The sequence below is a fragment of the Ochotona curzoniae genome, unplaced genomic scaffold, assembly GCF_017591425.1.
Source record: "Ochotona curzoniae isolate NIBS_2020 unplaced genomic scaffold, NIBS_Ocur_1.0 scaffold_1037, whole genome shotgun sequence".
In the NCBI taxonomy this organism is placed as follows: domain Eukaryota; kingdom Metazoa; phylum Chordata; class Mammalia; order Lagomorpha; family Ochotonidae; genus Ochotona; species Ochotona curzoniae.
The window spans coordinates 33,788,072-33,815,954 of NW_024467083.1; the positions used below are offsets into that span (position 1 = coordinate 33,788,072).

General features: G+C 47.6%; 1 protein-coding gene across 1 annotated transcript; it reads right to left on the reverse strand.

Moving 5' to 3' along the window:
- Nucleotides 1-264: 264 nt before the first annotated feature.
- On the reverse strand, nucleotides 265-19,338 carry YY1AP1 (YY1 associated protein 1). The gene is given in 14 exon segments (XM_040999034.1): nucleotides 265-357; nucleotides 1,221-1,408; nucleotides 4,890-4,971; nucleotides 4,973-5,078; nucleotides 5,081-5,164; nucleotides 5,167-6,562; nucleotides 7,479-7,595; nucleotides 8,981-9,131; nucleotides 10,610-10,754; nucleotides 12,033-12,204; nucleotides 12,553-12,639; nucleotides 13,132-13,330; nucleotides 16,422-16,525; nucleotides 19,176-19,338. Coding segments are annotated over 12 exon segments (2,814 nt in total). The 5' UTR covers nucleotides 16,514-16,525; nucleotides 19,176-19,338; the 3' UTR covers nucleotides 265-357; nucleotides 1,221-1,225.
- Between the last annotated feature and the right edge of the window lie 8,545 nt (nucleotides 19,339-27,883).

Here is a 27,883-nt window from a genome sequence, read left to right on the forward strand (position 1 = left end):
AGATATGAAAATAATTCCTTAACGTAACATGTGGAATTCTGGCACTGCCCTGGGGAGGGCTACATGTCTAGAGACTACTACAGGCTCTTTCTATATCCAATCCTACCTTCGCTTCGACCAGGGAGTCCTGGGTCTGCTCCTTGCCCGCTGAATACTTACTAAGCCACAGGCGAGAGCCTGCTCCGGTAACAGGAAGGCAGCAAAGTCCCGCAACAGCTGAGGCCAGTCTTGGAGCAGAAGCTGCAGGCTTTTGTAGAGATCCACAGCCGTCTGCCTCTGCGTGTTGGTCTCAAATTCATAGATGACCTGAAGGAAGTCCTCATATTTCCCAGGAAAGTGTTGTAGAGCTTCTCGAACCTGCACAGGAACACTAAATTATTAACACTCTTTCTGCAGGCCACAAAAGGAAGCCACTGTCCCAGGGAAAAGCAAGTTATGGCTAGAGAGCTTGGAGTCTGCGCCTTCACAGGCAAGCGCCTCCAGGAATGACGAAGGCAAAGGCAGACACAGGCAAAGAACAAAGAAACCTTTCCTGGGACCAGAAAATCTGCATTTGCCAGGGACCGCAGCCCTCCCGACAAAACCAGAGCTGCTTTTCTTCAGGTCACAGCCTGGCTCTCCCCTCCCTGCCCCCAGTTCCACCATGAAACAAATGAGGAGTGTCTGCACATGTACTCCAGCATGACGTCACTTGGGGTAAACAATGCAGGAATACGCAAGGTTAGCACAACACCAGGAGACAAGCAAGTGCTCTCCTCTGCTGGAGACAAAGAACCCGCTGCCTGTCAAGAGGGGACGCTACCCAGGACACAGAAGGAAACACGATAGTTCACATCCGAGTATCAAGCTTCTTCCCTGAGATGCACTCTCTGGCCAGTGTCCCAACTCTGTCTGCTCCGCAGGCAGCAGCTCAGGAAACCACTACACAGCCCACCCAGGGAAATCACACCCCCACTCCTCCAAAAATCACCCCGAGAGGGACACCATCTTTCCGGCAACCCCAGGTACCCCAGGGATCTGGACAGGCAGCTCAGGGAAAACACACATAAGCCTGAACTCCGTGACTCCTTGTGCTTCTCTGCCAATTCTAGGAGAGCTGAGGCAGAGGCCAAAGCCTGTTAGGCAAGCCTCCAGACACGAGTCATTTTGAAAACATGTCCCCAGAGGAGAAGCAGCCACATCCCAGGCACTGGCAGCAACAGGAAGCAGCATCTGCCTACCCTGGTCAGATAAGCCTGGGCAAAGGCCAAGTCCTTCTGCTCCCTGAGTGGATCCCGCTCGAGAATGTCCTCATCATAGAGCAACAGCAGCTTGGAGGTGTCCTTGCTGGCGCGAGCACGACTTCCCCGCTTGCTGCGAGCTCGATGATTGCTCCGGCTCTTGGCGGCGGCGGCTTTGACGCTCTCACCTTGGAATATATGTGAAAAGGTTAGGTTCCGGCTCCCTGGGACCTCGGCTTTCCCCGGTCTATCACATGTACCACCCTGACACAATGTTCCCCCTTCCCGGCTTGCAAGTCTTGTGATAAAGCAAGATAAGCAGACCATGTGGTTACTATTTGAGTCTGGCCTGGTTCACTCCAATCCAGCTCCCTCTTACAGGCCTGACACAGCACCGAATTTGGCTCAAGAGCTGACACTCCTGGACCCATGCAAGAAAAATATGCAGTCCTTGGCTCTGCCTTCAGCTTGGCCAACCCCTAACCCTGGCAGTCATTGCTGGAAGTAACCAGGGAATCTAATATCACTGTTTCTGTAACTACAACTTCCATAAAAATAAAACAAACCTAATAATAGTAAAACTCTTAATTCATTTGAATGTTGTAGTATAGTAATCAAATATTGTCAATCTTTCCCAAAACTTCATTTCAACCCTAAAATCAGGTATTGCAAAATGCATTCAAAAATGCAATTGGAGGGCTTGGAGTGCTAGCTGCACAAACAGGACATCTCACCCCATCAGCCACTTCTGCTTGGTGGGGGAGAGGAAAGAAAGGGGGCGGAGCCTGTCTATGGCTGGCAGCCTCTGTGGCAGAGCGAGATCCCAGTACCGGATTGTGTTTCAAAATAGGAAATGAGTCACCTCAGGCAGAGCCATGACAATAACTAGGCACACGAGAGAACCAGGTCCGGGGGTTAGATTCTGCGAGGGATTAGTGGGCCCAACCCTGTGGAAATAAATACAAATTCCACTAGTTAGCTCAGGAGTTGCATTGATGGGCCTGGCATGGTAGCCTAGTAGCTAAAGTTCTTGCCTTGAACATGCCAGGATCCCATATGGGTGCTTGTTCTAATCCTGGCAGCTCCACTTCCCATCCAGCTCCCTGCTTGTGGCCTGGGAGAGCAGTGGAGGATGACCCAAAGCCTTAAGACCCTGCACCCGTGTGGGAGACCTCGAAGAATTCCCTAACTCCCAGCTTCAAATCTGTGCAGCACCAGTCGTTGTGGCTGCTTGGGGAGGGAATCATTGGATGAAGATCTTCCTCTCTGTCTCTTCTACTCTCTGTATATCTGACTTTACAATAAAAAAATATTTTTAAAAAATGAGGTGGGTTGGTGTCTATCTGAACTAGGTGTGAACATGGGACCCGCCAACACTCATGAGCACTGAGTCTGTGAATAGCCTGGGCAGGTCCAAGCTGAAGCACCTGCATGTGCATCCTAAAATAAGGTGTGAGGTGGGCCAGCCTACAACATCCTCCAGCTCATACAAAGGCCACGATGGAGGGACAGGCTATGCTGTCCCAGGTAAGTGCTGGAGCATGTGAAATCTGTGTCTGAGAGTGGGTCAAGTGGGGGTACATGGGAAACTCCCCTATAGGGTCACAGCCCCCATTGGTGTGACATGGTCTAGACCCAGGGGTTGCAAAACCTGGGCAAAGTATCCCCATCTGTTGGTTAATATGTGGGTTGGTTTGGGAAGAAGGCAGACTGGGCAGGGCCAAACAGATCTTAGCCCACTGGCAAGTACAGAATCCAGGTTGGAGTGCAGGTCATGACAGGCTAGGTTGTCACACCTACTGGTTTACATGAGCCGGGGATGGGAGCAGACTGAGCAGGCTCAGGTTGCAGCACCCACCAGTCAGAGTTGGGAGTGGGCATTGGCTAGGTCAGGCCAGGCTGCAGCATTTACGGCAAACGCTAAGAATGACGGGGGAGCTTTGTCAGGCCGTGTCAGAGCAACTACTGCACTTGTGAGATCTGTTGATGGAAACAGGTCTGGGTTGGGGAGTGAAGGGAACGCCCTGCCCAGGGTGTGATTCCCATTGGTGAGTGCCAGGGCCAGGGTGGGGGCTGCAGTTTGGTCTGGATATGGCTGCAGTATCCCTTGGCATGTGTGTGGGCTGGGTCTGGGATGTGCCAGACTAGGCAAGACTCCAGTATCCACTGGTGCTCCTGAGTACCAGGGTGGGTGCCGAATGCCTCTGCTCAGCCATATGTGAGCTGTCTGCAAGTGGAACAAGCTTGGCTGGGCTGTAGCACCTAAGAACAAGAACAGGGATGGGTGAGGGCCAGTCAGTAAAGGCCACTGTTCCTGTGGGACAGGAGGTAGACTAACTAGGCTGACCCATGGATCCACTGGTGTGTGCAGTATCTGGCATAAGGAGAGAACCTGATGGAGGAGCTTGGCTAACTCCTCTGGTGGAACACGCTCCTGCAGGTGACTACAAGAACCAAGACAGGAAGCAGCCTAGACCAGGCCAAAATACAACTCACAGGAATACATTTGGTGCAGGTCGGGGTCAAGCTGGGCTGGGTCAGCTGGAATACCCACTGGCAAATGCGAGAGCCAGAATGGAGTGTGGGTCAGGCCAAGTTAGGCTGCATTACCAGCCAGTCCACATGAGGCTGGCAGGGCTGACCTAGGCTATAGCCCCCACCACCATGAACTGGAATTGGAATTCCCTACAACTGAACCCCAACCATGGAGAGAATTGCAGGTTCCACTGTCTGACTGTGGAGTACAATTGTCAGAGCTGGGCCTCCTCATTGTCTCAGATGTAGTAGTGGACAGCATATCCAAATGCACATGGAGGATAAGGCAGTACATTGGAGCCTTCAGAGGACACCTGGTACCATAGCAGAGGACTACGACAGAGCACACTGCTTAAGCACTCCAAACAGGCTCTGGCAGTAAATATCTGAGCAGATGCAGACTCTAAGGTGGACCATAGCAGTCGGTGGATTCTGGAGAAATTTCATCGCGATTAGTGATGGGATTGACAGCCATTCAGGTCTGTTGAAATATCAAAACCTCTTGAGAAATTCATGGCAATGTAAATTTCTATTCTAATTTCTTTTGTTGATTTTGTATAGTGGCTTTTCATTTAAGGGGATGAATAATAACTGTGTAATAGAGATTATCCTGTCCAGATGTGAGGACACAATGCAGTGTGCATCTCTACTTCCAATACATAGTGGCTCCCAATGAAACTGTTAACTATATCTTGCAATAGGATAATGGACTCTGTCGTTGTCCATGCCTGCAATGACAGACATATGACTGTGTATGAAGATCGATACTTTAGTAATATGATAGGAGAATTCGGGGCAGGGGTAGGAACTTGGGGTAGAGGTAAGGGAAATCCCAAGGCCTATGGAACTACAACATAAAATAATACAAAATTGTAAACGAACAGACAAAAATCTAATGCATGAGGCCTTAAAACCAATCACTACAAACGTGTATTATACAAAAACACAAGGGGATTTCAAATATTTTTTAAAGAAAATAAACTGATCTTTTAGTATCATTTTTCCACACTATTTAGCACTGCTACACAAATGACTATAGGATTCTCTCTAGTACAACAAGCAAGCAGATGTAAAATAAATAAATGTAACACACGCTGAGTCTATAAGACACTAACATTAATTCCCTACTCTCACCTGGCGCTCAGGGACCGAAACCAGAGATTCCTCAGAAGTAGATGGCATCTCATCTTCCTCCACTTGTGTGAGGTCACCCAACCTCCTCTTCAAACCTACACTTCTTGCCTCCAGTATGTGATCCAGAAGGGATCCCCTCTAACTGCCTATCCAAACTGGATGACTCTTCTGTCTTTCCAGGAGCACTGCAAGCAGCACATCTTGGTCCATGGAGGATGAGGCATTCTTTGGCGATCCTCTGCTCACTTCTCCTGAGTTTCCATGTCGAATATTAAACAGCCTGAAGCAGTTTTAGCTGGTGGGCTCCTCAAACCATAAGGCACTGTTGGCCTGGTCACAGCCCTACCACTACTCAACTCCTCACTTGCAGAGCCAGTGTCCATTTCCATACAGCATTCTTCTTTGATTCCATCACTAATGTCCTGTGCAGGAGGTCCACGGGAGACTTCCTCCCCAGCATCCTCAGGTTCCAACTTGACCATTTCCTCTAGAGCCCCAGAGCCACAGCTCAGATGTCCCCGGATACGAGGAGGAGGAGGCTCCAGCATTTGCGTCCCCTCCTCTGTTTTCACAATAGTCCAATAGGCACAGTTCTCTGACAAACCTTCCTGGCTTTCTCTGTTTGCTACTGGAGGGACTGGACTGTGCTCCTCTTTGGGGAAGACAGAGGCACACACAGGAGATGGGTCCTGCTGCTCCAGCTTGGGCACTGGGCTTTCAAAGGCACTCTGCCCTTCAACCAAGGGACAGGCAATGTCCACACTCCCTGGGGTCTCATTCTCAGGGGCGGAGGGCACAAGAAGATTCACAGAGTTGCCAGAAACTATTAAGGGCGGGATGGAGGAAGCCACAAGGGGCTGGTTCAGCGGACAAGGGAAAGGTGTGGGGTTCACCAAGAGGGTGGTGATGGGAATGGTCTGAGGGCTCTGGGCTACAGCAGCATTGACAGGCTGGATCATGTTGCAGCCACTACCGAGGCTCACAACCTTCACAGTGGTGGCAGGAACAGTGAAGATGACAGGTGCAGACGGGATGAGGGGGGTGGTCTTCAGGCAGGGGGAAGCCTTGGAACCCTTTCTTCTTGAAGGGTCCCAAATAGCACAGGGCTTTCGAAAAATACTTGGGTCAACAATAGGAAATGCTGCCTTGGGTGCAGGGGCTGGTGAAATCAGGGTCTGGGAATCAGATAAGGGGAAGCTGGGCTTGACTGCAGGGGACACAGTAGGAAACACTACCGGGGATTCAAAACTATCCAGGCCACTAACCCCAAGAGGCACACCTGGAACTGAAGGAGTGCCAATGGCCGGCTGGATCAGCTGAGGAATCCTGAACATTTTGCTAGGAGGGGCTTCTGACTGAGTTGACCACGTTGGAGTTTTCCCAAGGTTCAAACTTAGCTGAAAAGATGGGTTTTGCTGGATCAACAGGTGCTGCAGCACTGACGATCGCTTCTGTCTCCAAACCTTCCTGGAAAACTTGTTAGCAACTGGCTTCAGGTTCAGAACTACACCTTTGGGCAACAGCAATGGATACTGGGTTTCTCTGCCCATCTCTGCTCCACCTTTGTCCACTCCTTGCTCTGTGCTGATCTCAGAGGTTCCAGTCACATGTGCTTCCTCTCTCGCACCATCAGCCATGCGGCGCAGTTCCTCCTGGATGGATGGCAGACTGGCCTGTTGGGAGTAAGGATACCTTGATCCCATGCATGTAACAATCCACAAGGAGAAAATGGATCTATATATTAGAGTCCCTTTCAATTAAGTTTCAAATCACCTACCCTTCTATTTTCTACAAAGATAACATTCTATAAATAGATTTTACAAATTGAATTTGCGGGCCTTGCATGACAGCTAAATGGCTAAATTCTTGCCTTCCATGCACCAGGATACCATAGGGAAGCCATTTCATACGACAGCTGCTCCACTTCCCATCCTGCTCCCTGCTTGTGACCTAGGAAATCAATCAAGGACGGTTCTAACCCATGGGACTCTGCATTTGCGTGGGAGACCCAGAAGATGCTCCTGCCTCCTGGTTTCAGGTTGGTTTGGCTCGGGCCATTGCAGTCACGTGGGAAGTGAATATACAGAGAGATGATCTTTCTAAATGTAATCTCCTTCTCTATAAATCTGCCTTTCCACTAAGAGTGAAAAAAATCTATCATTTTCTTCTATTATATATAAATTAACAGACTTAAAGAAAGAAGCAGAGACAATGAGAAAAATATTCTGTCCAGGAGCCAGGAGATTTGTCTGGGACTCCCACGAAGGTTCAGGGTCCCAAGCTCTAAGCTGTCCACTATTGATTTCAGAGGCCACAAGCAAGAAACTAGATGGTAAGTGAAGGAGCCGGGCAACATTCAGCAACATTTTGGGGTCCCAGCATGTAGCAAGCAAGGATTAGCCAAAGAGCCACCATGCTACGCACGTGAATAAATTTTAAAAAATTAAAAAATAAACTAAAAGAGGAAGAGTGGACGAGGAAGCATCAGCTCTGAAACTACAGCATCAGTGGCTTAAATCAGCCCTTGAAATGCTCACCACAATCCCCACTGCCCCCACTGCCGCCTCTAGCCTTGCAGGAGGGCTGTACCTTTAGCCAGAAGGGGAGGCGGTGTTCTTCACGCTCTACGGGTGGTTTCCACTGATGGGGCAGGATCTCTTCACAGCATTTCAGTAACACGGGCAGCTGCTTGGTCTTCTTATAAAACTGGGCAGAAAGAAATAAGGCATGAAATACATCCTTCCCATACCCTAATCAACTAAGTAAGATTATTAAAAAATAATTTTAAAAAATAAATAAAAATAAATAACAACAACAAAAAGAAATAAACCATCCTGAAAGGAGCAAAAAAAAAAAAAAGAAACACATCCTTCCCAGACACAAATCTGCTGCTGCTGGTCTGGGGAACAGTGGGCACTGATTGCAGACACACACACAGAAATACCCAAGTACACACACAGTTAGAAAGCAAGCGCTCGGGCCCGGCGTGGTGGCGCAGTGCTTAAAGTCCTCGCCATGCACGCCCGGGATCCCATACGGGCGCCGGTTCTAATCCTGGTAGCCCCGCTTCCCATCCAGCTCCCTGCTTGTGGCCTGGGAAAGCAGTCGAGGACGGCCCAAGGCTTTGGGACCCGGCACCTGCGTGGGAGACCCGGAAGAGGCTCCTAGATTCGGATCGGCATAGCATCGGCCGCTGTGCTCACTTGGGACATGAATCATCGGACGGAAGATCTTCCTCTCTGTCTCTCCTCTCTGTATATCCGCCTTTCCAATAAAAAATAAATAAATAAATAAATAAAAAAGAAAGCAAGCGCTCAACACCTCTGGATTTTGCTTTCTTTTTTGTTAAAGATTTACTAATTTTTTTTTTTTTGCATAATCAGATATATAGAGAACGGAGGAGACAAACGAATATCTTTCTTCTGATTACTCACTCCCCAAGTGACTGTGGCAGCTGGAGCTGCACTGATCCAAAGCCAGGAGCCAAGAACCTCCCCTTGATCTCCCACATGAGGATGGTTGTGGGCCATCCTCGACTACTTTCACAGGCCACAAGCAAGGAGCTGGAGAGGATACGGGGCCACTGAGACAGAAACCGCCACAGATGTGGGATCCCAGCACATGCAAGGCGAGCATTTTAGCCGCTAGGCTACCATGCCAGGCCCCAGTAAAACTTTTAATTCCATTTCCATAAACATTTTGAAGTACTGTTATATTTAGGGGAAATACTCTTAAGAGAAGGGAAGATTGAAGATGCAACAGAAGAAAACACTGGATCAATGCCCTGAAAGGTAAGAGGGAATTAACCTAGCAAATGGGTGACAGGAAATAGCCTAAAGTAAAGGGATCCCCACTTCTCACTGAGACCAATAGAGGGAAAGGAACCCGCAGTGCAGGCAGAGGGGTGCAGGGGGCAGAGAGGGGGTGGACGCACAGGCAGAGGGGCAAAGGGAGGGCAGGCAGGGGAAGGGACACAGGCAAGGTGTGGGAGGAGGAGGAGTGGATGGATGCAAAGGCAGAGGGGCACTGGGTGGTGTGCCAAGGCCAGGGGGAGAAAGGGAGGGAAGGGGCGGCACACAGGTGGCACTCACTTTAATGATGTTGTCAGGGGCTCGGCTCATGCTGAGATTCTTGATCCTCACGGTCAGCTGGTGGGCACTCTTGCAGGGCAGGAGGTACTTGCTTATTAGTGGCTTAGGAGAGTCAGTCCCCTCGAAATGCTTGAGTCCTAAAGCTAGCAGACTGAGAAAGGAGCAACAACCTTAAACGTGACTTCCAAAGAGCCGCCAGAAAGAACTCCATACATTTAACAATCTACTTTGTCTACATTAGGTTCTTGAAAAAGTTAATGGTTACTCAACATAAAACATTACCCATGTGTAAGTACTAACAAGCAGTATGCACAAAAAGCAGAGATGGACAACACTATGCTTAGTGGATTAAGTCACTGCATGCAACATTGGCACTGGATCCATACAGATGCCAATTGGTGTTCTGGCTGCTATACTTAAAAAAAAAAAAAAGACTTACTTTTCTTTTTCTATTGCAAAGTCACATATATAGAGTGAAGGAAAGACAGAGACACAATGGCTCAAGGTTAAAATCCTCGCTTTGCCAAGTGCCAGCACCACACCTGGGCACTGGTTCAAGTTCAGCTCCTCCACTTCAAACCCAGATCCCTGCTTATAGCCTGGGAAAGCACAAAAGGATGGCCTAATGCCTTGCAACCATGTAACTGCATGGGAAGCCCAGAGGAAGCTCTTGGCTTCAGATTGGCTCAGCTCTGGCCTGAATTAACCAGTTTATGAGAGATCTTTCACGACATCTCTCCCCTTCTCCCTGTAAATGTGCCTTTCTAATAAAAATAATAAACCTTTTTTTTAAAGATTTATTTTATTTTTACCCTATAGTCAGATATACAGAGGAGGAGAGTTAGAAAGATCCTTCATCCAATGATTCACTCCCGCAAGTAACCGCAACAGTCAGTACTGTGTCGATCCAGAGATGGGAGCCAGAAACTTTTTCAAGGTCTCCCACACGGGAGCAGGATCCTAAGGCTTTGGGACATCCTCAATTGCTTTCTGAGGACACAAGTTGGGAGCTGGATATACCAGTGTCCATATGAAATTCCGGCACAATCAAAGCAAGGACTTTAGCTGCTGGGTCACTGCACAGGGCCCAATAAATAAATCTTTAAAAAGAAAAACCCACCCACAAAAGTTCTCTTACCTTAGCTACAAAACTTGAAAAAGTCTCTTATATGAGTATTAAGTATACTCTAGAAGATAACAAAAACAATTATGACATTTTTATCACAGGAAAACAATGATAATGAGCTGGCCTTGTGAAATAGCAAGCTAAGCCTTTCACTCTGGCCCGTGATGTCAGCATTCCCTATGGTGTCAGTTTGCATCCCAGCTGCTCCACTTCTCATCCAGTTAGCTCCAAATGCACCAGGAAAAGCAGAAGATGACCCAAATCTTGGGCCTCTACATCAACATGGGAGACTCAGAAAAACTTCCAGGTCCTTCCTTCATTAGAATAGTAACACTAATTTTATAACAAATGATTCAAAAATGCCCATGCCCATATCTGAGGAGAGCAGGCCTTGGCATTCTTGCAACACGCACACACCCCATCACCTACACCTTCTCGGTGTCCACGTCTCCCTCTACCTGTCACACTGCTGCCTGCACAGTCCATCCTGCTTCCCCACTTACTTGTCCTCAGCCTTGGTGAAGGTCACCTTATGCATGGGATTCTTTGCCTTCAGGGAACACACTGGCAGGAGCTCCGGATACATGAAAACCTTGCTTGTGGCCAGGATCCAAGCCACTTGCTTAGGCAAACAGGGAAATTCAGAGGCTGTAAGAAGAAGTATCTGTCACAAACAGCAGTCTAGGACCAGCAGGGCTTCGCAACACACATACACGTGTACATGTAAATGCAAATGTCTTCTACCTGCCTAGCTATCCTTTACATAGGAAAGACCAAAGATCTTGCAAAAAATACTGAAATATCAATTCTGCACTGACTAACTCAAGATTCCTTACATATTCAATTTAATAAGATACAAACATTTTAACTCAAATCCAAACACAAACGCAATTCCAAACAAGCCACAACTACGTGGCTCTGACGCTCATGAAGCAAAACACAAGTAAACACGTGGCTTAAAGTCAACAGCAAACATGTTCTTACAAGTTACTGACTCAAAAACACAGAAACTAAACCTGCAAATTGATTAAAGCCCTCTTACTAACTCCAACATCCACATTTCACTCAAATTGGAGAAACATGCCTGCAATCACTAAGGGAAACATAATGAGTTAATCTCAAAGAGAAAACTTTAAACACAACCAGTCTTCACCATGTGACACCCATCTTGACTAACAACCACCAAGTTAACCTGTTAATGTTTAAGCCCAATGTATTCCAATTCTTAGCCCTGACTCCACATTGTTTTCCTTCACACACCACTCTGTCTACTGCCTCCTAATCTTACCTAAGCACAAATATTACTATAATTCCAGCACCTCAAAAGTAAGCAAGCACAAACCAAGGAAAAAAGAGAGAAGGAAGAAACTAGAAACATCCTGTGGGGCCAGCACAGTAGCCTAGTGGCTAAAGTCATCACCTTGCATGAATAGGGTTCCCACATGGGCACTGGTTCATATTGCAGCTACTCCACTTCCCATCCAGCTCCCTGCCTGTCACCTGAGAAAGCAGTCGAGGACAGGCCAATCCTTGGGACCCTGCACCCACACAGAAACCGGAAAAAGCTCCTGACTCTGGCTTCAAATCAGCTCAGCTCTAGCCATTGCAAACAAACAAACAGAAGAAAGAGAGAGAGAGAGAGAGAGAGAGAGACAGCAGCAAGGAAGAAAGGGAAGGAGGGAGGGAGGATGGAAGGAAGGAAGGAAGCAAAGAAAGAACAAAGGGAGAGAGAAAGAGAGAAAGACAAAGAAAGGAAGGAAGGAAAGAGGGAAGGGAGGTAGAGAGGGAGGGAAGAACGGAAGAACGGAAGAAAAGAAAGATCCTGTGTTCTTCATTCCTAGGACATTACCCCCAGAAACTGTCTAGGAAACAAGACTCAACTCTCACTGCAAGGAAAAACTCAAAGGTGACACATCTGTCCCCTACCAGGCTTCTTGACAGTTTTGCGAGGACTGCAGTCGATGCTGACATGTGTGCTGAAGTCATCAATGAGCTGCATAGCTCCCATCAAGTTACACGGTTGGAACAACGTGTGAAATGTGGGGTTCAGCGGCTGGTGAAGGGCGATGGAACTCTGGGCAAAGACTCCCAGCTCTTTCTGAGAACAAAGCACACAGTGGGTACTGAACACTCTTCCAGACAACACAACCCAGCAGCCCTCTGCCCCACAGTAGCTGCCGTCCTGGTGAAAACTCACACTATGCCCTGAAGACCCTCTACTCAGTCCTCAAGGACTCGCGGATTCTGTCTGTGACACACTCAGTCATTCCTGCCTCATCAGACATGTGAGCCTCACGCTGAGGAGGATGCTCAGACTCCAGCAAAGACTTAACACTTTACATGCATCCCAGCAGTCGCTTTGTCTAATCTGCCACAAAGCCCATTCCCCAACCTACTTCCACATTCTACTGAATTTAGACTTAGGGATGGATATCTGGAATCTTACAAGAAATATCTTGGTGGTATTAGCTTCTGAGCTGAGACTGAGGTTGGAGGCGGCAAGAAGGTGGATCTGCGTCAAGAGCTGAACATGCTGGGGAGGGAAAGAGAGTAAGGTGACATGAGGAACTAGAGACATCTTAGCAACTAGAGACATCTCACTAAGAATCTGCAACTTTCTCACACATTTGGCTTTCTGGAGAGCCTATTAACACAACACACACGATCTTGGCGTGCTTTTCCTAGACACTGTTCTCCTCACCAAAATGACAAACTCAAGGGAATGAGATGAGACAAAATAAAATATTCCTCCTGCTGGTGATGCTATCCCACTTCAGATTGGGTTACAAAAGACCCATTTCAAAATCTGCAGCTGTGAACACCATCAGGATGCTAACATATTTTCTTGCCTGAGCCATAAAGGCATGAATATGATGACCTGTTGAGTGGCACGAGTGACCATACAATGGTCCCTAGCCACAAGTGTAGTAAGATCCCATCACTGACCTTCACAGAGCTGCTATGTGCAGCTTCTACGGAAAACTCAGTGGCATCCTCAACACCACATTCGGGAGAGAAGTCTTACCTGCTGCATCTGATGCTGCAGTCTCTTCCTCTGGGCTGCGTCTAGAATCAGAGTCTGAGGAACCTTCTCGGGCCGAGGCTTAGCCCTCTCTGCCTCCTGTGGCTGCTTAGCTGAGGACTTCTTCATCTTCAGCTGTTCAAGGAGCTCCTTCACTGTTCGATATTGTTTGTTCAACAAGTTGGCCAGAGGTTCCTCAAACCTGTCCCCAAGACAAAGCTAACGCATTATACACAGTTCCTTAGCTCTACAACACACACAAGCCCTTCAAATGGTGTGCCAAGACAGCCTCAACAACTGACCACTGACCCGCAACGGCCAACTGAGCCAAGTCAAACCTCAAGCCTCATTCAAAGCTTTTCCCAAATGTTTTAGTATCGATTCAAACACGACGATTCTGAGCTACCTTGGTTCCCATCATATACCACCTTCATTACTCAACCAACACACAGAAAATATCTAGAAGAACCCAAATAAAAGTCTAGCAGCAGAGAAACATCTGGATGATAAAACAGCCACACCACTAGAACAAACTAGTCATTTTGTTTTTCTGAGAGGTCTTCTACTGCAACCTTAAAGTATCAGAAATGAAACAAGAACTGGTCTGACAGACAGCATGTGATGCTAGAGACAGGGTTCCAGTCCCAGCTCCATTTCTATTCTAGCTTCCTGCAAACAGGCACTCTGAGAGGCAGGAAGGGATGGTTCCATGGTTCCATGGTTCAGTATTTCTTTGCCAATTCCAGACTGAATTTAGGGATCATAGTTTTCAAGCCATTTCACTGTGGAAATTTAAGAATTGTACATGCAATAGTGAGCACTGTGTGTGTGTCAGAGAGATAAAGAGAGAAAGAGAGAAAATATGTGAATGAGTGAGTATGCATGTGTATTTGCCTGGAGAACTCTCAGATCTTGTCAGGCAGATGAACTGCACCCCTTTAAGACATAAAGCAGTAATCCCCAAGTTATATGATTCACTTGATTCTAATGGTTTGCATTGATGAATTCAGCCAACCTGGGTTTCAGAAATTGAAAACGTTACATGAGCCATTATACAAAACATGTAAATGTGATTTTCACCTAAACGTTTGGGGATTTCAATGACACTCATCCTCCTGTGTCCCTATTGATGGTCCAGTGAGCACACACACACCTCATCTCCTGTCAGAAGCCCCACTGTCACACCCTGCAGCACGCCCTGGACAACAGTGGGCAGCACCACAGCACCCACCTCCTTCATACTTCTACAACTCACAGCTCAGAGACTATCCTTTTTCTTTCCAAGGAGACAGAATCTTGAATTGATGAATTAAGTCCCAACACAGGGATTTCTATGCCCCTACCAATAACTTTCTTGCCTTTTAAGTAACTGCACAAATGGGCATCATTTTCACAGTAACTGCAGCAAAAAGCCAAATTCAACATTCATGGGCCATACTAAATGCCAACATTAACCTGTTACGTCTTATTGGCAATACAGAATCTTCTAAAGGCCTTTATGCCTTCTGTCTAGGATCAAGAGCAGAACCGTCTGAAAATACAGCATTTCTTCAGTAATTTATACACTGTTCCACTGGAACATAACTACTCCCATCACCCTCTCCATGTAGATGCCACTACTTGGACATTTCTGGGGACATTTTTTTGTTCTTTTAAAAAATTAAACATCTGTGCAGGGCCTGGCAGCATGGCCTAGTGGCTGAAGTGCTTGCTTTGAATGCACCGGGATCCCATATGGGCGCTGGTCCTAATCCCAGCAGCTCCACTACCCATCCAGCTCCCTGCTTGTGGCCTAGTAAAGCAGTTGAAGACAGCCCAATACTTTCGGATCCTGCACCCGTGTGGGAGACCCAAAGGAGGTTCCTGGTTCCGGGCTCCGGACTGGCACAGCACTGGCAGCTGTAATCACTTTGGGATTGAATCATCGGACAGAAGATCTTCCTCTCTATCTCTCCTCCTCTTTGTATATCTGACTTTGTAATAAAAAGAAATATATCTAAAAAAAAAAAAAAAAAAGAAAGAAAGAAAAAGGAAAAAAGGACAAAGCAAGAAGCAGACACAGTAAAATACCAAAAGTAAACTTCTAAAAGAACTGTTGCTGTTGCTTCTGTGGCACACTGCATTAAACCACCACCTCCCAAGCAAGCTACATACACAGGTGTCAGCACAACCCAGAGGCTGATCCAGCTCACTAACAGGCCTAGCAAAGCAGTAGTTACCCAAGTGCTTCAGTCCTTGTTTCAACCTGGAACATCCAAATGGCCAAATGGCCTGGCCCTGGCACGCCCCCCGCTGTTGCTGCCACATGAAAGTCAAACCACCTAACTGCAGATCTTCCTCTCAATACACTTCTCACTCTTACTCTCCCTTTCCAAGTAGCACTCCCTTTCCAAGTAAAAGGGGGAAAATCTGTTTTAAGAAAACAAGTTCAATATATGGGATCTGTATTTAAGTGCTTCAGACCAATGCCAAATCCAGCTCCCTCATCCACCCTCCTGTCAATGCAGTCCTTAAGAGCCAGCATGGATGCTCAAGCCCCTGGCTCTCAGGAACCCATGTGAGTGAGCTGTATTCTGTTCTCAGCTGCAGACTTCGCCCCATGTCCCAGAGCCACCTAGGGCATCTGGTTAGTGAAACAGCAGGATCATTCTATCACTTCCCCACAGAAATGGGGTCATTTCTCTCTCTCTCTCAGTACAAATTTGAAGAAAACACTAAAAAGTGAAAGCCCACAGGAATAATTAGTGGCCACACATCTACTCCGCTGTGTTCCACCCAGAACACAAACTGCATCCTGACATCATCTGTATGCTGCGTACTGACCATATACTGATTCACACTGCACAGTAACAGATTAGCACAGATGCAAACCCATCACAAACACTACAGCCTTTCCATCACAGATGCTGTAACACATGTGTCCACTTCCTGAGCTTCAGACAATGGAGGCATGACTGAAAGTGCCCCATGAGTCCCCCAACTGAGGGCAGGATTTGGTGGGGGGGCTGTCTCTGTGGCTGGCCACACACAGGCCCACGCACTGCTCCAGCACACTCAACTGGAGAAGCTGCTGTGGACGCCAGCTACTGTTTTTTCTCCCTTCCCAAACAGACGCAGCTAGGTCTACAGCCGCACTGCCCCATGATAAGGAGACTGGCCTGACTCCTGACTCCCCTCAGGCCGCTGCATCTTCACATTGCTACCGAAGCTCCTGCCAGATGGAAACATGTGCATCCCACTTCCTCAGCACCCTTTCATGCATCCTATGTCTCAAAAGACATTGGCTAGCCTACCGTAGGACTTGAGGCGTGTTGAAATTGGGCCGCGGCTCCGCCACGTGCTCCTCTTCCTCTGGGCCATCGTCTTCCATGTTGGAGAAGTCCATCTCACCCTGAATCTGTGGGCCAAAAAAAAGGGCATTTTCTGGTGAAGAGTCTAAAAAAGTCATTCCAGCCGTAGCTAGGGAAACTGGCAGCTACACATTACAAGACCTGAACCACTCTGGCTCTGAGAGGAACCTTCCATTACAGCCTCAGCTTAGGACTCCCAGTGATTACACTGGAGTAATCACAATTCCACACCTCAAGACATACTACAGAGCAGTGGTCATCAAAACAGTCTGGTACTGGTACAGAAACAGAGAAGATCAATGGAACAGAATAGGAACACCAGAAGGGAGCCCACACATACATAGTCAACTAATCTTTGACAAGAAAACTGAGAACAATCCAGGGAAAATTCCTGGTCTATTCAACAAATGCAGTTGGGACAACTGGATAGCAGCTTGCAGAATTAACAAGCAAGACCCACACCTGTCACATTATACAAAAATCAACTCTAAATGGATCAAGGACCTAAATCTACACCCAGAAACCATCAAGCTATTAAAGGAAAACATAGGAAGCACACTCCAAGATATAGCAACAGGAAAAGAATTCTTAGAAATGACGTCAAAAGCAAAGGCAATCAAAGTCAAAATGAACAAATGGGACTACATCAAACTAAAAAGCTTCTGTACAGCAAAGGAAACAATCAACAAAGTGACGAAGCAACTAACAGAATGGGAGAAAATGTTTGCACACTACACAAGCGATAGGGGACTAATATCCAGGCTTCACAAAGAGCTTCAGAAGTCCCCCCCCCCCAAAAAAAACCCTGTAACAAAATGGGCAAAGGAAATGAACAGACGTTTTTCAAAAGAACAGATCCAAATGGCTCACAGACATATGAAAAGATGCTCAGGCTCCCTAGCCAACAGAGACATACAAATGAAAACCAAGTTGAGGCAACACCTAATTCCAGTGAGACTGGCCTACATTCAGAACTCAACTAACAACACCTGCTGGTGTGGCTGTGGGGAGAAAGGCACCCTCCTTCATTGCTGGTGGGAGTGTAGGCTAATACAACCACTGTGGAAATCAGTATGGAGAGTGCCTGGAGAATTGCAAACAAACTTGCCATATGATCCAGCTATCCCACTGCTAGGAATATATCCAGTAGAAATGAAATCCACACATGAGAAGGGGATCTGGAATCCTATATTTGCAGCAGCACAATCCACAATAGCAAAGACATGGAAACAATCTAGATGTGCATCCAAAGAAGAGTGGCTAAAGCAACTGTAGTACATTTACTTCATGGAATATTACTCAGCTATTAAGAATGAAATTATACTATTTACAACTAGGCGGTCCCAACTGGAGACCATTATGCTCAGTGAAATGAGTCAATCATAAAAGAACAAATACCATACATTCTCTCTTATGTAAGGAAACCAGCATGGAAAGTATAACTTCAGTAATCCAATCCATACTGTTTTTGTTTTGCTTTGTGTGGCTACATCCCATGTGTTTTGATATTTTCTATTTCAGTTTTATTTATGCCACATACTCTTTTTTTTCTTGTCAAATTCATTGCTGGCTTATGGATCATATGGTGGCTCTTATATGGTACTTACTGCTCAGGCTCCCTATTTGCTTCTCCTGGACTTTACTAGGTAGGATGTAGAGTTAAATTCTTCCTCGCTCACTGGATTGTTGGGGATTTCCCTGCTCACCCGCCTAAAACTTTTCTATTCTTCAACTGTTAAAATGCAAAGTTCTGTAAAACCATGCTTAATCACTATATACTACAAAGTTTAAATTCTGTCTTAATTTTCTCCCTAAAAAACTTAATCAATTTAGAACTATTAATGCTAAATAAGATGTAACTGCATAGAAACTTTGATGTTAAGTTTGTACTCAGTGGACAATGGGGGATGCTCCCATCCTGAGCCTGTCAGCGCCTGTCAGGGGCACAGAGGACTCCCCCTCCACCCGCTGACTTTCCCGCCCCCATCCCCCAAGCCTGTCAGGGACACCCCCTGCACCCCCCGCCTGCCTGCAGGGACTCCCCGGGAAGCTCAGGATCCCCTGCCCTGCTGTCCCCTCCCCCATCTCGCCGCCGCTCCCGGAGCTCCGGGTCCGGGGAGATGACAGTAGCTTCCCAGGAAGAGCGCTCCTTAGGCCCCGAGGCCTTGCCCGCCCCGAGCCGTCCTACTCACCGTGTCAGAGGCCGAGGCCGAGAGCGATGAGAGTGCAGACAAGTGGGGGAGAGGAGGAGGAGGGAGTGTGTGTGTGTGTGTGTGTGTGTGTGTGTGTGTGTGTGTGTGTGTCTGTGTGTGCGCCGTGGGGGCAGAGGGTGGCCGCCAGGCGCCTCCGCTTCCCCGGGTCCACAGCGGATCCCTCCCGCTCTCGTCAGGAGTCGGCCAGCGGCTAAGCCGACTGGCGGAAACGCGCGAGAGAGCGAGGAGAGCGAGGAGAGCGAGAAGGGAAAAGGCGGAGGGTTCACGGTGCGGAGGGAGGGTGGAAACAGAGGGGAGGCGGGTCCCGCCACCGAGACCGGGATCGTCTCCCCCTCCGCAAAGCGAACCCAAAATGGCGGCGGCAGCGGCGGCGGCGGCGGCGGCTCCTCGGGAGGAGGGAGCGAAGGGCGCCCCGTGCCTCCCCCCACCCCGACACACACACCCGCTTCCCACTCCTCCCTCCTCGCCCGCTCCCCCTCCTTACCCGCTCCCGGCCGATTCCGGTCGCGGAGCGCGCACGCCCTCCGACACGCGTACGAGCGTCCCCCGGCTCGTCGCTCGCGGCTTCCCACCAACCACCAGCCTTCGGCCGCCCCGCGCGCCCGCCAGCCCTTGAGCGCCCGCTCCGAGGCGCCTGCTCGCGAGGCCCGCCTTTCCTTCTCGGCCCCTGTCAAGCCGGCGGTGGCGCAGGCCCTCACGCGGACCTTCGCGGCGCGGGCCCGAGCCGCCTCCTCCTCCCTCCTCTCCCCCTTCCCCGCCCCCACGGCCGCCAACCGCCGCCACGGCCGCCGCCGCCTCCTCAGCCCCCCCACCTTCCGCCGCGTGCGCGTGCGCCTCCCACAATCCCCGCCGCGGGGCCGTTCCATTCCTGTCGGCCGCCAGGGCGGGCGAGCAGAGGACCGGCCCCGAGCGGGGAGAGCTGCCCGGCACTCCGGAGCGTTGGGCGAGTGGCCAGCGGAGCCCCGCCACCACCTACCTGCCGCAACTTAGAAAAAAAGCTCAGGTGTTAAGGTAGGGAGCGCATCTGGCCGGCAGAGGTAGGTAGGTAGGTAGGTAGTGGTGGAGGGAGTCCACACAGTCACACTTAGGATTGGTTAACTATATTTCCGCCCATCAGAATTGAAGCTATCAATCCCACATTTGCATAAAGTCTTATCTCTGTGAGGCATGCTATTGGTCAACTATCAATCCCTCATTTACATAGTTTTATCTCTAAGGGGGGGGGACCTTGTCTTAAGGAATGTCCTTGTCCTCTTCAACTTCAGAATAGGAGTTAGGTAGGCTAAAGCGGGAGTCACTCAGGCTAAGCAAATGGAGTCACTTAAGCTAATTGGGTTCTGATGTCTTTCATTCCCTCTCTTTCTACTAACTATGGAAGCCAAGCATGGCTCCCGGATTGTAGTTCATGCGGATTGGAGGGTCATGTAGGCTGGTAGGCCTGTGAGCACGCACAATTCCTTAGCCCAGCAAGCAAAGCTGAATGCTTATTTTGAAAGGCTGTTAGAGTGTGGGTAAAATGCTATTGTTTGGCAGTGTGAGGTTCCTTTGTTTAGAGAAAACTGCTACTTTGCTAGGCCAGGAGGCGCCTGGAGCTTTGGAGGATTCCGCTTTAGTGATAAATCTGTTCTTTGGTGTAACCCAGGTGCAGGGGGGCAAGGGCACAATTCTTCTCCGGTCCCAGGAACAGGAGGAAGATAAGGGTGTGAGAATGGGATGAGCCATACAGATAATGGGTATGGGAACGGAACAGGCTGCCTGTGCCTGAAGGCCATAAAAATGAACATGTCTAAGGTTGTTACTTCTGATGTATTTCCCAGCCCAAAAGGGCCTATATAAGCTTCTGTCTTGGGCTGTTCGGGGTCCAACCGCCCTGCTTGGCTGGCCTGTGTGCCCCAAGTGCGGTCTGGCCCCAGCATGCTGGCGCAATAAACTCTGTTTGCTGTTTGCATTACTAGCGTGACTCTGTCGTTCTCTGGGGGTTGACTAGCTCACACCCTGAGGTGCGGGGGGCTTCAGCCCGGACTCTAACAAGGCTAGAGATGAAACCCCAGTGTTTGTTCCTGTGCTTCCCAACCCTAATAGCACTGTGGGGGTAATAGCAGATATTGGCTCTCTTTTAGTTCTAGCCATGGCAGTTTCTAGAAACCAATAAACTTCGGTATCTGAGTGATAAAACATCTTTGACAATAGTTGAACCTTTCCAAAAAGTCCTGTGTCCGGTTGAGTGCCATGGTATGCAAGGTACATGGGGCCAACCCTGTGGAGCAGGCCCACCAAATGTTAAGGGAGGGTTATAGGTTTTACAATGTTGGTACATAGATGTGGTATGAGGGTGGGACTTCTCCCATACACAGTCCCTGCCCTGTCACTGTAGGGGAAGTTTAATATCAGCTTCCTGTTGGCATTTACATTCAGCATGGTTACTAGTAGATGTATAGGTGCCAATAATGGCCAAACCCTTGTTATAAGGAGACCTTATAACATAGCCAACAGGATTGGGTCAGATTAGGGTTAGAAACATGAGGTACTTGACAAGTTGCCTGCAAAAGGTTCCAGAATGAGTCACTGTGCAGAGTTCCTGATGATGGTAGGCACCTAGAGCGCTCACCTCTGGTCTCATGGTCATTGTTGGCAGCTCGGGTTTAGCAAACGGCGTCGGAGGCGTTGGTAGTTCTGGGTTGGTGGTCAGTATAACATGAGCTGATATTTGTCCAGGAGTGGGAGCTAAACCGGATTTCGGCTCACAGGAGCAGGCAAGCCTTTTTCCAAGTATCTTTGGATTACAATTATGCCCCTCCCCCATCTGTCCCTGTTTCATAATATTGTACTCCCCATGTGTTGCCATAGTCCCATTTTTGATCCAATAGATTGGTTATATTTATCATTGAGACATTATATACAACACCCTTAACTCCAATAAAATGCGCAGTTACCGTCTCCCCTAGGTCATAGGGCCACTGCAGCTCCGACTTGGCCTAATTCTGGCCAACGTTTACATCCTGGAGGTTATCAGCCAACTGAAATATCAGGATCTGTTCGAGAAAGCTGCTAGGAACTAGCTACGTCTCACAACCCGAGTAATGACAGTAGTAGGGCTTAAGTTGGTTACAATAACAGGGTCCCTGGGCGGGAACATATAAAAATTCTCCATGTTATAGAACAGGGTGTTGGGTGGGCCAGGCTGCAACCTTCACCAGCTCATACAAGGCCAAGATGGAAGAGCAGACTATACTGGGCACTGGCCAAATACCCACTGGTATGCATAAGATCTGGGTCTTGGAGTACATCAAGTGGGGGAACTTTGGAAGGTTCATGTCCTGGTGGCTCCACTTTCCATCCAGCTCCCTGTTTGTGACATGGGACGGCAGTAACGGATAGCCCAAAGTCCTTGGTACTTCGCAATTGTGTGGGAGACCTGGAAAAAGTTTGTTACTTCTGGGCCCGGCGCGGTGGCGCAAATGGTTAAGTCCTCGCCTTGCACGCCCGGGATCCCATATGGGCGCCGGTTCTAATCCCGGCAGCCCCGCTTCCCTTCCAGCTCCCTGCCTGTGGCCCGGGAAAGCAGTTGAGGACGGCCCAAGGCTTTGGGACCCTGCACCCACGTGGGAGACCCGGAAGAGGCTCCTGGCTTCGGATCGGCATAGTATCGGCCCGTTGCGGCTCACTTGGGGAGTGAATCATCGGACGGAAGATCTTCCTCTCTGTATCTCCTCTCTGTATATCCGCCTTTCCAATAAAAAATAATAAAAATAAATCTTTAAAAAAAAAGAAAAAGTTTGTTACTTCTGACTCCTGGCTTCAGATCGGTCTAGCTCCAGACATGCGGTCATTTGGGGAGTGAACCAGCAGATAAAAGATTTTTCTATGTCTCCTACTCTCTAAAAATCTGCCTGATTTATTTATATTGAAAAGTCAGATTTACAGAGAGGAGAGACAAAAAGATCTTCCAACAGCTGGTTCACTCCTCAAATGGCCGCAACAGCCAGAGCTGAGCCAATCCTGAGCCAGCTTCTTCTGGGTCTCCCATGCAGGTGCAGTGTACCAAGGTTTTGGGCCATCCTCTGCTACTTTCCCAGGCTACAAGCAGAGGGCCGAATGGGAAGCAGAGCAGCCAAAATACGAACTGATACCCATCTGGGATCCTGGTGCATTCAAGGTGAGGACTTAGCCGCGAGGCTATTGTATTGGGCCCAAAAATAATTAGAACTTTTAAAAAATTTTTTAAAGCAGTCCAAATTGCATTTCTGCCCATTTGTTCCCTCCCAGCTGCCCTCAAACTTTCCGGTATTAGGTCTCAGGATAGTTATGCTTGAGAATTTACCCTGTGAAAGAATAATTAACCATTTTCCAAAAGAACATTCTCCTGACCAACACAGGTAGTAGACAGTGTCCTATTTCTCAGAGGCTGATTCTGAGCACTCAGCTGGCCACAGTGACTTACCTGGTTGTGAAGTCACAGCACCAGGCAAGCTGGGAGACCTGCCGGACTTAAGACCTGTGGCCTGCAGGCACTGTGTTGTGTCTTGTCCTCTGTGGTCTCCAGAGCCTCACAGTTCAGCAGTGAACATGTGCAAAGCCAGCGCGACACCCAACATCTGGAAAGAGCACCTCTTAGTCATTACCTGCGCTCAAGGTTGAGAACTTCCCCCGAAGGGCTTAGTCACTTGGGTACGATAACTTTATTCCAAATTATATGTCCTAGCAATGGAACACTCTTCTTGTGTGGTCACCCTCCCCCCAGCCTGGGGCAATGGAGGAAATGCTATGAAAATCCCACAAATGAGGGTTGACATTGTGGCACAGCACATTAACACACCACCTACTACACTGACATCACATATGAGTGCCAATTTGAGCCCCAGCTACCCCACTTCTGATCCAGCTCTTTATTGATGTGATTTGGAGAGCAGCAGACGATGACCCATATTTGGGGCCATATCACACACATGAGAGACTCAGGCGGAGTCCTAGGCTCCTGGGTTTGACCTGGCCCAATCCTGGCTGTCGCCACCATTTGGGGAATGAATCAGCACATGGAAGAGCTCTCTCCAGGTCTCTTCTTCTCTGTGTGTCTGTGTGTAGCTCTGTCTTTTCTTTAAGCAAAGAAAGGAAATCATGTATCTGGGACTACATTGGTGCCACAGCTGTTGAACTGTGGCGCCAGCATCTCCTGTGAGCACCACTTGTTACACTTCCAGCTCCATCCTAATGCACTGAGAAAATAGCGGAAAATCCAAACTTCACAAAGAGCTTCAGAAATCCAGGCACAGGGAAAAGAAAAAACCAAAAGCAAACAAAAAAACCCTGTAACAAAATGGGCAAAGGAAATGAACAGACGTTTTTCAAAAGAACAGATCCAAATGGCTCACAGACATATGAAAAGATGCTCAGGCTCCCTAGCCAACAGAGACATACAAATGAAAACCAAGTTGAGGCAACACCTAATTCCAGTGAGACTGGCCTACATTCAGAACTCAACTAACAACACCTGCTGGTGTGGCTGTGGGGAGAAAGGCACCCTCCTTCATTGCTGGTGGGAGTATAGGCTAATACAACCACTGTGGAAATCAGTATGGAGAGTGCCTGGAGAATTGCAAACAAACTTGCCATATGATCCAGCTATCCCACTGTTAGGAATATATCCAATAGAAATGAGATCCGCACATGAGAAGGGGATCTGGAATCCTATATTTGCAGCAGCACAATCCACAATAGCAAAGACATGGAAACAATCTAGATGTGCATCCAAAGAAGAGTGGCTAAAGCAACTGTAGTACATTTACCTCATGGAATATTATTCAGCTATTAAGAATGAAATTATAGGGCCCGGCGCGGTGGCGCAAGTGGTTAAAGGTCCTCGCCTTGCACGCCCGGGATCCCATATGGGCGCCGGTTCTAATCCCGGCAGCCCCGCTTCCCTTCCAGCTCCCTGCCTGTGGCCTGGGAAAGCAGTCGAGGACCGCCCAAAAGCTTTGGGACCCTGCACCCGCGTGGGAGACCCGGAAGAGGCTCCTGGCTTCGGATCGGCATAGTATCGGCCCGTTGCGCTCACTTGGGGAGTGAATCATCGGACGGAAGATCTTCCTCTCTGTCTCTCCTCTCTGTATATCCGCCTTTCCAATGAAAAAATAATAAAAATAAATCTTTAAAAAAAAAAAAAAAAAAAAAAAAAAAAAGAATGAAATTATACTATTTACAACTAGGCGGTCCCAACTGGAGACCATTATGCTCAGCGAAAAGAGTCAATCACAAAAGAACAAATAGGGCCTGGCAGCATGACCTAGAGGCTAAAGTCCTTGCCCTGAACGTACCCGGATCCCATATGGGTGCCAGTTCTAATCCCGGCAGCCCCACTTCCCATCCTGCTCCCTGTAGCTTTGGAAAGCAGGTATGGATGGCCCAAATCCTTGGGACCCTTCACCTGCGTGGGAGACTTGGAGGAAGTTCCTGGCTCCTGGTGTCGGGTTGGCTCAGCACCAGCTATTGCAGTAACTTGGGGATTGAATCATCGAACAGAAGATCTTCCTCTCTGTCTCTCCTCCTCTCTTTATATCTGACTTTGTAATAGAAATAAATAATTTTTTTAAATAACAAATACCATATGTTCTCTTTTATATAAGGAAACCAGCATGCAAAGTAAAACTTCAATAATCCAATTCATACTTTTTTTGTTGGTTGTTTGCCTTTCGGCTGTATGCCATGAATTTTGATTTTTTAAAATTATTTTGTTCCAAATAATTCATTTCCTCTTGTCGAGTTCATCACTGGCTCATGGATTGCACGGTGGCATCGTTTTTTCCAAAAATCTTTTGTATCTTCTTTTTGTCACTCACGTGTTGGTTACTCACTGGCGCGTTTCTTCATGGTGCTGTAATTTGTTGTTGATCTTGTTATTGTTGTTGTTGTTGTTGTTGTTGTTGTTGTGGCTGTTCTAACTCATACCAGTTGTTGACCTGGTTTCATGGCTTCTCTATTATGGAAATATATAGTAATGGAGTGCTGGGGTATATCATATACAGATGTGGGGAATAAAGGAACATGCATCCCTGTTCTAAGATGAAAGATAGAGTCCCAATGAAACTGTTGGACATGTGTAGACAGTGGGATGCTGGACTGCCTGACACTGTCTGTTCCAACAATGTCGGGGTACGCTTAAATAAGAGACTAATGGAATTATGATTACTAATGAAGTACTAAACTATTGTAGTGAAACAGGCAAAATCTGTCTGGTGGGAGTTGTGTGGGGAATCCCAGTCTATATGAAATTGTACCACATAATTCAGAATTCAAAATGAAAATATATTAAAATGACTCTTCAACGAAAGTCTAAGCACAACAAAAATTGGTTAAAGCTATACTATGAGTATTGATCATGAAAGATGATTAATATATGTAGGAAGGTGGATATTGCATAATACAATATAGCATCCTCAATGGAATGAAATTAATTTAAAATATTTAGTTATATACATTTGCTGAAGAACATTTTATTCATTTAGATGGTAATATTTTGGTTTTATATAGTGCTTTAAATTTCATCATTGTGTTTTATATTCACTATCACTCACCTAGATGATACAGTATTATGTATTCAGAAACAGTTGTATTGAGAAAAAAACACTGATGTTATATCACACAGCTCAAACTTACAGAACAAACTTGAAATAATGTATCAAGTAATATCAAGTAATTAAAAATGTGATTGATTTGGGCCCAGCAGTGTGGCCTAGAAGCTAAAATCCTCACCTTGAACACGCCCTGGGATCCCATATGGGCACTGGTTCTAATCCCGGCAGCTCCACTTCCCATCCAGCTCCCTGCTTGTGGCCTGGGAAAGCAGTCGAGGATGGCCCAAAGCTTTGGGACCCTGCACCTGTGGGAGACCCAGAAGAAGTTCCTGGATCCTGGCTTCAGATCGGCATAGCACCGGCCATTGCGCTCACTTGGGGAGTGAATCATTGGACGGAAGATCTTCCTCTGTGTCTCTCCTCCTCTCTGTATATCTGACTTTCCAATAAATAAATAAATAAATCTTTTTTAAAAATGTGATTGATTTTTTCCATGACTTGCTTGTAAATCAATCAAGTCATGGAAGTTGTTAGGGTAAGAATGTCTCCCTCTAAAAACTTGAAGATACACATTATAATCTCACTGAAATTTTTCATAATGTATAAGTACATAAAGTTATCAGCTTTCCAAGGAATAAAACAAATAAACAAATTAGAAAAAGAAAAAAAAAGACTTTAAGAAGGAATCCAGGGCCCGGCTCTACAGAGTAACGGCTAAAGTCCTCGCCTTGAACACGACAGTATCCCAAATGGCCGCTGGCTCTAATCACAGCAGCCCTGCTTCCCATCCATCTCCCTGCTTGTGGCCCGGGAAAGCAGTCAAGGATGGCCCATAGCTTTGGGACCCTGCATTCAAGTGGGAGACCCGGAAGAATCTCCTGGCTTTTGGCTTCAGATTGGCTAAGCTCCCGCCGTTGCGCTCACTTGGGGAGTGAATCATCGGACGGAAGATCTTCCTCTGTGTCTCTCCTCCTCTCTGTATATTTGCCTTTCCAATAAAAATAAGTAAATCTTTAAAAAAAAAGGTTGAAAAAAAAAAAAGAATCCATTTGCTACAAAGGCCTAACTAAACCTATTGATATACTGGAAATGTAGCGCCCTCGTGTGGCCCTTGAATATTATTTTGTGTTTGGCTGGGTGAGATGGTAGTTTTCCTCTAAGTGGGATGTGTGTGTGTGTGTGTGTGTGTATTTTGCTTTGCTTCTTGCCATTCCTCTAAAAGGCATTGTAGGCAAGAAGAAATTGGACATGGGATAAACCTAATTTTCTTGGGATACTACCTTTCCATTTGCTTTTATTTTAAAAAATATTGAATTAGGGCCCAGCGCAGTGGTCTAGTGGCTAAATCCTCACCTTGCAAGCACCAACATCCCATATGGGCGCCAGTTCTAATCCTGGCAGCTGTGCTGCCCATCCAGCTCCCTCTTGTGGCCTGGGAAAGCAGTCAAGGACAGCCCAAAGCCTTGAGACCCTGCAGTGCATACAAGACCTTGAGGAAGCTCCTGGCTCCTGGCCAATATGAGATACCAGCATGTGCAAAACAAGGAATTTAGCCCCTAGGCTACCGCACCAGGCCCTGCATGTAGCTTTTCAGGTACCCACTGCAGGACAAGGAAAGGAAGTT